At 35.8% G+C, this 12,969-nt stretch overlaps 1 protein-coding gene across 3 annotated transcripts in view; it reads left to right on the top strand.

The window, feature by feature from the left end:
- Nucleotides 1–10,856, top strand: part of MICU2 (mitochondrial calcium uptake 2) — a 100,175-nt gene extending 89,319 nt beyond the window's left edge. For 2 of the 3 annotated variants that reach the window (XM_054587989.1, XM_054587991.1), the window contains exons 9-12: nucleotides 4,983–5,154; nucleotides 7,648–7,756; nucleotides 8,345–8,502; nucleotides 10,206–10,856. In XM_054587989.1, coding sequence (XP_054443964.1) covers nucleotides 4,983–5,154; nucleotides 7,648–7,756; nucleotides 8,345–8,502; nucleotides 10,206–10,310 — 544 coding nt within the window. In that variant the 3' untranslated portion in view covers nucleotides 10,311–10,856. The remainder of the gene's footprint in view (nucleotides 1–4,982; nucleotides 5,155–7,647; nucleotides 7,757–8,344; nucleotides 8,503–10,205) is intronic. The other variant, XM_054587990.1, reaches the window with a different exon arrangement.
- The last annotated feature ends 2,113 nt before the right edge of the window (nucleotides 10,857–12,969 follow it).

Here is a 12,969-nt window from a genome sequence, read left to right as displayed (position 1 = left end):
GGCTGTTGCTCTCTACAGGTAGTTAATTTTCTCAGTTTTCCAGTTAGGAAAAGAATTCATATTTGCAAAATTGGTAAGAATTAGCAACCCAGTGTTGTCTGAATTCATTGATTACTTAATAGATAAAATAATATATATTACAAGAAAAAACATGGCAATGGAGGAATTAGGAAGAAAAGAGAGTAGAAAGCTAAACAGGCAAAATTGTGAAGGTTTTTTAATCCATGGCAAAAACAGCAGGGAACTACAAGAGAGGAAGGTGATGTCAGATCGAGTAGATAGCTGAGGAAATCAAAGGAAAACAAGGAGGTCAGTTAGCAGCTGCCTGGCTGATAGAGAAGTGGTGGTGATTAGACTGAGGTGGTAGGAGTGGGAATAGGGAGGAGTGGAAGAGTCTGAGGGGTTATTTCAGGGAAGGAGTTAATAGTACCTGGAGATGGGAGAGGACGAGTAAGGTAGAAGTCAAGTATTTCTGGTTTCTGAATGGAACCAGTAAATAATGGGATGATGCCTGTCCACTGAGCTGGAGAACACAAGTAAGAATCAGTTGAGCAAAGAATATGAGTGTAGCTCAGACCTTGTCAGTGGGAGTAGACACCAGATTGCAGGGGGGTAAGGAGAGAAATAAATAGTAACTATTCCAAGAAGGTTGACTACAAAAAAAGAAGAGAAAGCAGGCACTAACAGAAGGGAAAGTATATGAAAGTTTTTCCCACATGTTAGATGATGATGTAAAGAGGAAACAATACAGGAATGAATTGGAATGACCAGAATAAGTTGCCTGCAGAAGAGGAAACACAGGAGTAGAGGTAAAATTCAGATGACAGGTAGATAAGTTAGCCATCCCCTTTTCTGAGTGCTGTTACATTTCTGTAGTGATAGTAAGAAAATGAGAGAACTCCCTAAATAATGATTTCTAACTTCTCTAGGAAGTTGGGGCAGGGTCATTTACTGAAAACAAACAAAGCCAATGGGTATAGATTTGTAGAGGGTGTGGAGGGCTTGAAATAGCCACTGTGTAAACTGAAAAAGAGCTTTCCATGCTGGCAGAGGCTGTTGGAAGGGTTGAGGGCCCAATAAAGGTGTAGACAGTGAGTTTATGTTGGTACCACTATGTGCAGCTATGGTTTGGCTTTCTTTAAGCTGCACTTGAAGAAGGTTGTCAAAGCCCAAGGGGCTATGAACTTCCCTCTCAGGACTGCTTTCACTATGTCCCATACAAGGAACTCTTACTTTTTGCATACACATGGATGGACCTGAAGACTATTATGCTAAATAAAACAAGCCAATCAGAGAAAGAGAAATACCATACTATCTCACTTGTATGTGGAATGTAATGAACAAAATAAACTAACAAGCAAAGTAGAAACAGAGACATGGTACATGGAACAGACTGGCAGCTGTCAAAGGAGAGGGTGAAGATGGAGACTGGTTAAAAGAAGAAAAGGGATTAGCCAAAGAACATATATGCATGACCCGTGGACATGGACATCCAGCAGTGTGGGGACTGCCTGAGGGAGTAAGGAGCTAAGTGGAGGGGGGTAAAGGGGACAAAATTGGGGCAATTGTCATAACATAAACAATAAAATATAATTTGAATTTTATTAGACTTGGGTCTAAATTCTGATTCCATCTACATGACCTTGAAAATAGTATCTAAGCCACTCAAGTCAAGTATCCTATTATTATGACACTAGTATACTATTTATAGTATATGACTGTGAAAATTACCATTTACTTTTTTTTATTTTTTTTTAAGCCCAAGGAGCAAGACAGCAGCAGAAGCAATGAAAAACTGAGTCTGGGCTTGAGTAGGATGAAAAGGGAAAGATGATTGCAAACATGCTCAGGGCCATCCCAAGCTACTGTCTATCAAGTACTTACTTACCATATGCCTGGAATGTGTTTTAAGTGTTTTTACATGTATTGTTTACCTATCCTGAAAACTTGGGACAGGTAGTCTTCCCTTTGATGACTGGGATCTGATTAAAGAACTTGGTCCAGGGTCATAGACCTCAGAAACTGAAGAGGAGATATTTAGACCCAGGTTTGTTTTAAAAGGTGCAAGAGGTCACAAAATTTCTAAAAGAGTTAGTCCCACAGGTCTCTGGTCAGTGGGTAGGTGCACCAGAGTTACAGGCACATTAAGTAGATACTAGCACATGTCAAGAGAAACTTAGCAGTTAATGAGGGAGCATGTGGATAAATTTGTGGTTTGATTTGTTTTTAGTGTTGTTTTTTGTTGTTTTTACTTTTACAACTAGTTGCGGGATTTTCCAACAGGAATACCACTTAGCCATTTAAATAAAAACTGAAATATAATTTAAGTTCTGTCTCCTGGAATTTTGTTGTTTGTTTATTGTTGTTATGACATCAACAAATAATTTAAATGTGAAAATTCAGTTCTTTATCAGCACATGTATTATTCAGAGATATTCAGTCTACTCAGGCAGCTGTCGATGACGTCTGTCCCTCTGTAACAGTGCTTCTGTTTTGTTATGTTTTTCCTGATTCTTTTTCCCTCTTCTCTCCTACTTTATTTGGGGACTTTTCTTCTTCTGCATTTCTTTTCAGTCTTTAAAACTGGTGATGGTTAGCCTTAGAAATAGTGACCAGAAGTAATCCCTGAGATTATTTCTGGTGTGGTACATCTGACCTCATTTTTTATTTCAATAAATTTTTAAAGCTGAAAATAATTCTATGACTTAAGATATATTAGGGAAGTAGTTACAAAGGAAAGAAAATGGTCTCAAGTTTTGATACCCATGTACTTTTTAGGACTGGGATTTTTATAACTTCTGAAATACCCCTTATTAGTAGAGGGTGTTCTAAATTCACAAAGAGTTTTCATAAATACCAAGGTAGTGTGCTAGTAAGTATGTCTTATGCTCAGCTCTTAGGAAGAACCACCTAGACTTGGGAGAACACTTAAGATTTATGGTGTGAATGAATACTCCAGCAAGCTGATCTCAAGCTGTCCGACATGAAGCAGAGGTGGATGACACCTGGAAAGTCCGTGCTCACAGCTGCTGTGGGCCAGCTCCAGTACACAGGGCCTAAACACCCAGCCAAGGAGAAGCTTCCAGTTAGTCCACTAATTTATAAACTATTTAAATGTGTTCAGAGTGCATCTGGTGGCCTTATGTATTGTAAATTCTTCAACACATATTCAATATCATATTCCAAATTTTCATGGCCTAACAAGATATATAATTTTAGACTTAGAAAGATTATTATCATATAACATACTTATGTTCTTCAAAAGTAGTATAATTAGTTAAAATGAAAGTAGCTTAAACCAGATAATATACAGTTTATCAGCAGTTAAGTTTATATTTCAGCCTCAGATAGAGCCTAAAGAAAAAGGGAAGGAACCAGTTACTCATGTTCTTACACTATATTTTCCACTTCCCTAATTCACTGTACACTTATTTGCAAGTAAAGCATTTTTATAACAATCCTAATGAGAAAAAATTGAATGTCATCACGGTACACAGTACAACAAAGGATGAAGCATATCAGTAGATTTTGTTCAGTCCAAATTTGAAATGCTTCAAGTTTTACATAAAATTCTGCTTTGACTCCAGAAGACACATAGCATTGATAAATATGTGTATTGAATACGTTCAGACTCTCACCTACCACAGAAGTCTAAAATCAAACTCCCTTCATGCTTCTAAGGTGTGGGGGAGAAGTGGCAGCTCTCCTCCCACTGAACTAGACTGGACCTCTTTTCACCCCATGTATATTCCCACTAAATTGTGACATGACAGAGTACAGATCATTGAACATGTGGAAATGTGAGTAAGGAATCTGCAGCATGTTAAAGTTCATGGAGGTAATCATGCTTTTCACATGATTTACATTATAAGTAAATCAGGTGCAGCATTTCTGGGTTCTTGTTCAAAGGTATTTTTTTTAACCTGATAGTCTTTCAACTTCTACATGTCTCAAGAAGCTGTTAATGACAGTTTTATCCAAGTACCATGTGTTGGTTTGGTTTTTTTTTTGTTTTTTGTTTATTGTTGACACTGTTACAGATGTCCCCATTTCCCCCCCCTCTGCCTGCCTCCACCCACCCCTTTCCCAACTTCCCTCGGACCATCACCACACAGTTGTGTGTGTTGATGGGTTATGCATATATGTTCTTCAACTAATCCCTCTACCTTTTATCCAGTCTCCCCGCCCCCTCTCTTCTGAGAGCTATCAGTCTGTTCCATGTGTCCATGCAATGAATGTACAAAAAAGCTGTGGTACATTTACAAAATGGAACACTATGTAGATGTAAAAAGGAAAGAAAGTTTACCTTTTGTGACAACATGAATGGACCTGGAGATTTTATGCTAAATGAGATAAGTCAGAGAGACATATATCATATGATCCCACTTATATGTGGGATCAAAATAAACTGACAAAACAGAATCAGAGGCATGGACTGTTTGTTTTTATTTGAAAAAAAAAAACAGACTATTGAGTCACATAGACATATGTTATTGTCCAAAAGATTATAAATACTTTCTGGTAAATCTAAGCTTTTGATGCAAAGCCATTAATTTACATTGATCAAATTTGGTCAATCCCAACTTAAGTTTATCTGATTAATTGATAACTGTTCTATATTAGAAAATACTGTTTTCCATACATTTTAATTTTCTATGGCTGTATCAAAGCAATACCTCTTTACTAATTTTTTAAGTCGAAGTTTGTCAGAATGTACATTGTCAAGTGGAGTTTGCACAAACTGCGTATAGGGAGTCAGATTAAAGCACCCAGCTGCTGGACCCTCCAGTTTCCACAGTCCTTTTGGATCACAGGCTGGCACCAAATCCACTGAGCCATACCAGCCAGGGCTTGGTTCCCACAGTCCTTGCCATGGCACTTATGCTTTGTGTAGCTCACGGAAGTGCTTGCACAGCCCCATTGATGATGTGACTTTTGAAAGCCACTGGCCACTTTTGTCAGCTCTATACTTTAACATTTAGGTTTATGGAGAATCTACAGACGGAGGTCCAAGAAATGGAGTTCCTTCAATTCTCTAAAGGTTTGACTTTCATGAGAAAAGAAGACTTTGCGGAGTGGCTCCTTTTCTTCACTAACACTGAAAATAAAGACATTTATTGGAAAAATGTGAGAGAGAAGTTGTCAGCAGGAGAGGTTGGTATGGCTCTTTGTTATGCTTGTGATGAACATGAGCTAATACATGAGATACATTTATATAATTAAGTAAAGTGACTTCCAAACTAACCAAGGCTGAGCTGCTCTCTATTGTTTAAGTATAAAATCAAGTATAAAAATAAGTACAAAAAGTGCAAGTTCTGTACCTGGTATTTTCTTATTAAACTGTCGACTAAGAATATGTATAACAGCTGTGAGTTTGGCATTTGCAGTAAAGTCAAGATAAAGACAGGAATATCCACTGTCACTGCCATCACTTTTTTGTTCAGGAAATCTTAGCCAGTGCAAATTAACAAGATTAAGAAGTATAAAAATGTGAAAGGAGGTGAAAGTTGTCTTTGTTTGCATATGAGGTGATTATGCAAACAAAGAGAACCCAAGAAAATCAAATGGAAAAAAAATTAGCAACAATAAACATAAATAAAATGCCTGTTACAGTGCTAATACTATATCAGAAGTAGCTGTCCTGTGTAAAAATTCCAGGTGAGAAAATGTAGTACCATATGTGTGTGTTTATGTATATGAAATAATGAATGCCAAACAATTAATGTACAATGGTGAGATTTCAAGGGGTTTTTACTTTATGTATTGTTTTTACTATATTATTCTTAAAAAATTTTTTTAAATGGGCATGCATTCATGTAATTTTAAAGATTTTTTTATAGTGAGGAAAAAGATAATGTAATGAAGATCGCATTTATAATTGCAGTAGAAATATTTGGAACTATGTGGAAACAAACTTTAAAGTTTTGATGGATATGAAATAAAACTTATCTAATTATAGAGATACTCTGTGATTGAATAGAAAGTCATAGCATTGTAAATACAGTTCTCCTTTAAATTAGTCTGTAAGAGGGATGGCCATACCAATCAGAACAGCCTGTTTGCTGCAGTTACACACTAGCACTGAAATCGCTGTGGCTCACACATGGAAGGCTTTTTTCTTGACCATTCCACATCTCCATCATGGTGCGTGGGAGACCACCCATGTGATGCTCGGAGACCTGGACTTTTTCAGGTGGTGGAGCTCTGCCATCTTGGAGCTCCACCATCTGAAAAAAACACCATTCTCAGAGGCTGATGTAGAAGAAGAAAGGAGTGAGTCATGTTCATGAAGTTTATATGGAAACAAATTCTGAGGGGGCAGGGAAATAGGATTTTCCTCAGTTTTGCTGTCAACCTATAAATGCTCTAAAAAAATGGTCTTTAAAAAAAAATGCCAGGGTATTAAAATGTATCATCAAACATAGGTGACTAAAACAGTTCAATTAATTTGACAAGACATATCAGTTGACAAGAATGTAAAATCCAGAGATAGGGCCAAATACACATGCAGATTTAGTATTTGTAAACTAATATTACAAATTAATTGGGTAAAGAAGTATTAAATGGCATTAGGACAATTCACTGGCCATCTGAGAAAATGAAGGTTAAGTCTCTATCTCACTCATTACTTGAAAATAAATTCCAGATGGATCAAAGAATTAAATGTTAAAGAGAAAGGAAACTGAGTAAGAATAGAAGGAAACTTGGAAACAGAGTGGGGTATACCTGTCTTTCTAAGCAAACCCAAAAGCTTTAAAAGAATTTTATGAAATTACTACCTAAAAGTTAAAAATCTGTTGACTCCCCTCATTCCCCCAAAAATTATAATCAAAGTCCAAATTAAAAATTAACAAAATGGGGGGAAATACTGGGATCCCATGTAATAGACCAATGTCTCAAATTTATAAAGGGATCTTTAAAAACCAAGAACTATGACAGGTCTGACATTTTACCTTATTAAATATATAATGCCATAGTAAATGGCACAACAGGAATTTCAACATAGGTCCATGTAACTCCAAAACCCAGTGGTATCTCCACTGATAAAACTAAGAAAAGCTAGGAGGTAGGCCACTTAACAAGATGTATTAGTATCTTCAAGCTGCCATTAATACCACACACTCGGTGGCTTAAACCACAAACTAATTTTCCCAGTTTTGGAGCCTGGAAGTCCAAGATCAGGGTGCTGGCAAGGTTGGTGTCTGGTGAGGCCTCTCCTCCCCACACACAGAATGAGAGCACCCTGATGTCTCTTTATCAGGACAGCAGGCCTATCAGGACAGCAGGCCCCACTCTTATGACCTCCCATCTCGAAATAAGTCACATTGGGGGTTATCCAACACAAGAATATTGAAGAGGCAGAATCAGTCCATTACACAGGACCACTCTTAAGTCTTGCAGTGCACAATTTCATTCACATATTATGCAGTCTGTAGTGAAACCCAATGCCCTGCCATTAATCTCTTGGGATTCATCCTAATCACTAAAATCTATAATTTTGTTATTCTGCATCTTAAGCTTTTTAATAGACTTGCTTGGAAAGGTAGAAATTCATAAGATTTATGATAGAAAAGAGAACTCACACTTATTTCATAAGATTATTTAATGTAACTACAAAATTGTAATAATTCCCTTTTGTTTCATTAGAGTATTAGTCTGGATGAATTCAAGTCATTTTGTCATTTTACAACCCACTTGGAAGACTTTGCAATTGCCATGCAGATGTTTAATTTAGCTCATCGCCCTATCAGACTAGGTAAGTTCTATGAACCATTTAATTTTTATTATCTCGTACACTAGATGATGCCAACCAAGGTGCCAGTTATCAGTAAAAGCAATGGGCTGGCCTTTTACTAAATTCATTGATGTTGTTCTAGATTTATAGCACAACACTTATATTTCACAATTACTCTGTTCGCTTTTACTTTCTTTTCTCTGAGAGAGAGAAGGAAATGTTTAAATACTAGTGTTTGAAACGTTGGTTAAATTAAAACAGCCACTTGCAGTTACCATATTTTGTCATGTGTGATGCATACTTTTTGCCCAAATTTTTGAGGGAAAAATAAAGATTCGGATTGTACATGGGTATAGTAAGCCTGTGTATAATGCGTACAAAAACGTGGGTGCGCATTACACATGGAAGTGCATTGTGCACAGCAAAATACAGTACTTCCATGGCACATGCAGCCAAATTTACATATAAATACATTTTTAATACTTTTTTTTTGTTTTAGTTCCCATATAGTTAATAGATATATTTTTAGTTCTCAAATTATGAAAAATTAGATTGTTTACTTGGATTGTTTCACATGATGGATGAGTTGTTTTATGTTTTCTTTTTTAGCAGAATTTAAGAGAGCTGTGAAAGTAGCTACAGGACAGGAGCTCTCAAACAATATTTTGGACACTGTCTTCAAGATCTTTGATTTGGATGGTGATGAATGTCTTAGTCATGGAGAGTTCCTTGGGGTGTTAAAAAACAGGATGCACCGAGGTTTATGGGTAACAGATTTTGAGTTTTTAAATAACATGTTTACATGTAATTAAATGGTGTTAAACCTAGAATTTGAGGAAATGTGTCTTCTTAAGTGGAGTTTTCATCATCTGTAAAGAGATATCTCCTATAGATGTGATACAGCATTTTTCTTAGCCTTTTTTTAAAATCTGAATCTAATCAGAAACCATTATTCAGATATCATAGCCTAGAATTTACTCTGGGCTTTACAGTTAGAGACGCCTAGGTTTGTTTGTTTGTTTTTTTAAGATTTTATTTATTTGTAGAGGAAGGAGAAGGGAGGGAGAAAGAGGGAGAGAAAAATCGATGTGAGAAACATCGATGCTTGTTTCTCGTACATGCCTCAACTGGAGATGGAACCAGTGACTTTTTGCTTTGCAGGACATCACCCAAACAAGCCACACCAGTCAGGGCAAACACATCTAGTTTCAGATCCCAGCTCTATCACCCATTAACTACCAAATCTTATAAAACCACTTAATTTTTCTGAGTCTCAGTTTCTTATCTGTGCAATGAGGAAACTAATAGGATCTACCAGAAAGAATTATTATGAGAATTAAGTGTAAAATACTTAGTATAGTGGCTGAGACACTTGCAGTTGATGTTAGCCATTATCATTATTCACTCAAATTCACATATTGGCCAGTAACAGGAACAGATCAAACCCAAAATTTAATTTAGGTGAGAATCTGCTAGAAGCTCTCTCAGCAAGGCCGTGTGCAGGTTGGAAACCCAGGTCCAGAAAGGACCATATAGTAAGTAGGCAGTTAGGCCAGAAGAGAGGATGATACGAGAGAGAAAATATGGTGGCTTTACAAAAACAAATCTATTTACAACTTAAAAAAGCACATTCATGTTCTGCCATGTCATGTTTGTCATGAACAAACATGATTTCCAGTAGCAAACATGTCTTAACAAATTTTGTAGTCATCCAACACCTCATAAGTTAATAATAATATTCCTGGAAGTTACACCAACCTTTTCAAGTTAACAATTTAATATGCCCAGGAGCCTCTACTATTTCTCAGAAAGTATTAAAGAGCTGAGTTCTAAATCAGCAATAGGAAAAGGACATATACACAATCTGAAATAGACTCTGCTTCAGTGTGGTAGGTTTCCAGCAGTGCTATGCCCCTGTGCTCACCAGAGTGCAAGTGTTGTCCAACTTCCACTTTCTTATTTATTTGAGAGAGATAATAACCACACAGTACTTTTAACTCAGCACTTAAATGAATTATATTCTTAAGGCTTCTCATCAAATGTATTGTGACCTTTAGTTTCTTTTTAATTTTAACGAAGGTTAAATCAAACTTTTAGGTTTATTTTTATTCCACATAGCTAAATAAAGTACATCAGGAAAGGGGAAATATTATAAAAGGAAAAATTATTAAATAATTATATTTTAATACCAATATGTAAAAGAAGATCAACCAAAGTCTTCATTTTCTTATGAGGGAGGAATCTCGTATCACATATGGTTGTCTACATTCCTTGGTTACCCTTTGGATATTCTTACATCACATTCATTTTATCTTTTACCCTTATTGTACAGTTCTGTTGCAGTCACCTTTTACAACATAATCTACCTCAAATATGTTTTGGAGGGGTGTAGGAAATAATAAAAGTGCCCACATGAAATCATGTTTAATCTTACAGAGAATAGCCCCTTATTTTTATTTTTGGTTAACAGGTACCACAACAACTAAGTGTTCAAGAATACTGGAAATGTGTGAAAAAAGAAAGCATCAAAGGAGTAAAAGAAGTCTGGAAACAAGCTGGAAAAGGTCTTTTTTAGGAAAAGATCATGTGGGAATTTTGCTCCAGAACCAGATGTTTATCTTCTTAAGTCTTCATTGATTTCCTTTGTAATACAAAGACACCTTGTATTTGCTTTCTGATTCAATAATTTCTTAACAAGATTTTATTAACAAACTTAGTAAAAAGAAAGTATACTTTTATGAAAACAGACACTGGATTCTGTGAGAGGGCCTAGGAATGAAGTAATGCTTTGTACTGATACAATGGAAAACCTAGTTATTCACTAATTTCTTAGACACAATAGCACAATATGCTCTCAGAAGGATCAACAAGAACTTAACAGGAACAAGTAACTGATACAGAAACTTAGAGAAACAAGTATTGATATCACTTTTATAAGCCCTGATGTCCCTAGAAGAGCAGATTAAGTTAACATTTAAGGTTTTCTCATGTATATTTTATCTCACATAAATTTCTTGTACATTTTATTTCAGTGAGCTATATATGAGTTGTCTTTAAAATAACATGTAAATTTCAACATTGGACCTAGAAACAGAATAAATTATTTATAAAGATACAAAAATTACTGAGGTGTGTTTTATTTACATGTGTTTGAAAACCACATTGTTTTTATTTTTTTAATATTAATTTTAATATGACCCCCCCAAAAGTCTCATAATATGCTGAGGCCTAGAATACAATGGTTTTATATATATGAGGTCTGTCTGGAAAAAGTCCAGCCATTGTTAATATAAGGAGAGCAGTCTGAGTGACAGCAATGTGACCTGGCAACCAAGGAGAGTAGACTGGAATGCATGAGTACGCAATGATGACTTTACTGTATTAGTCAGTGTACACCGTAGACACCATTGAATAAGCCTGTGTACTATGGGGCCATCGCATTCAAAATGACTGAGCGTCTAGAGCAATGAATCTGCATCAAATTTTGCATTAAGCTTGAATATTCCTCTGCAGAAACTATTCAGATGATTCAGAAGGCTTTGGGAGATGATGTAATGAGTGCAGCACAAATAAAACTGTGACACAAATGCTTCAAAGATGGTTGAGAATCTCTTTAAAGTGATCTATATTCTAGAAGGCCTGAACCAAGCAGAACACCTGAGAATGCTGAATGTGTATGGGTTGCAATCAACAAAGACCAGTGACTGACAGTGTGAAAACTAGAAGCTGATCTGGGGATTCCAAAATCTACTCTCTGGAATTTTGACACGGGATTTTGGCATGAAACATGTCATGGCAAAATTCATTCCGCAGCTTCTGCTACCAGAGCAGAAAGAACATAGCACGGCAGTTGGGGAAACTATGTGAGGTTCCAAGATGACTATTTTGAAGGGAACTGAAGCATCATTATCTTATGTACAAGGTGAAAACCACATTGTTTTTAAATGTAAATACTCTCATCCCTTGCCAGCCTCATCAGTTTATGTTAAAAATTGTTGTAATTGGGAGAATCTTGGTCACAAGATCAGGATCTCTTGAGATTTATTGGGTTGTAGATAAATGTTTAAAATGGCACTAAATATAAAATGACATTGAGGAGCAAGCTTCTCAAATAAGTATAGCAAATACTGAAAACATGTTTGACTTCCTGAATAAATGGCTGATTTCAAGACTAGGGCAGGGAAAGCACAAGAGGAGCCTGGGGCACCTTATGCTTAGAAGTAAGGAAGTGGTCAAGAAATAATGGGGGACATGTCAAAGAACAAGGACCAACCTGGAGGGGCAGCCCCTGGCCAAATCTGGTACATTTTGAGCATCAAAGTCATTAACGTCATTAATGAATTATAAACTATTGGATAAAATAAGAAATATGATCTTACACTGAAATTTTATTGATTAATGGGGCAAGGGAAACCTCTCCTTTATGATTGTTAAAGGGAAAGGCCTTGAAATATTTTTAATCTGCTTAATTGGGAGACTTGTATTTTAATGTTTGAGATTGACAAGTGGTAAGAACTGTTCATTAATAGGTGAATGGAAAAGCAAAATGTATATATATGATAGAATTATTATTCATCAATAAAAAGAAATGAAGTTCTGACATAGGCTACAACATGAATAAACTTAAAAACATTAAGTAAAATAATCCAGACACTAAAGGACTAATGTATAAATCATTTGTGTAAGTGCCTAGAATAGGCAACTTTATAGAGGCAGAAAATGGACTCAGTGTTACCAGGGGTCAGGGAGAGGAAGAATGTGGAGTTACTGCTTAATTGTTTCAGAATTTTGGTTTGGGATGAAAAACTTTGGAAATAATGTGATGATTTTGCAACAATGTGGGTATAATTAGTACCACTGAATTGTACATTTTAAAATGGTTTAAATGGCAAATTTGTGTGTGTATATATACATACGTGTGCATACACAATTTTTATGTAATACAATGTATATATACATATATATGTATATACACACAATTTTTGTACCCTTGGGTGAACTATACAATACGTGAAATACATCTTAATAAAGCTATTTTTGAAAAGTGTGTTTAATATAGGTGAGGTTAACCAGTGGGTGATAGGTTAAGAAAAAAGTATTTAGAAATGTCAAAAGCCAACCAAGTGAGATTCAATATTCTCCCCTCCACCTACACCATTTTTTAAAGAAATATTTTGTACTGCCCTTTTTACTCTTGAAATGAAATTCATAGTTTTAAACACATTTTTAAAAAT

Source organism: Pteronotus mesoamericanus, unplaced genomic scaffold, assembly GCF_021234165.1.
Source record: "Pteronotus mesoamericanus isolate MK-2021 breed Mesoamerican mustached bat unplaced genomic scaffold, CSHL_Meso_final scaffold_125, whole genome shotgun sequence".
Classification (NCBI taxonomy): domain Eukaryota; kingdom Metazoa; phylum Chordata; class Mammalia; order Chiroptera; family Mormoopidae; genus Pteronotus; species Pteronotus mesoamericanus.
This window is presented reverse-complemented; position numbering and strand designations above follow the sequence as displayed.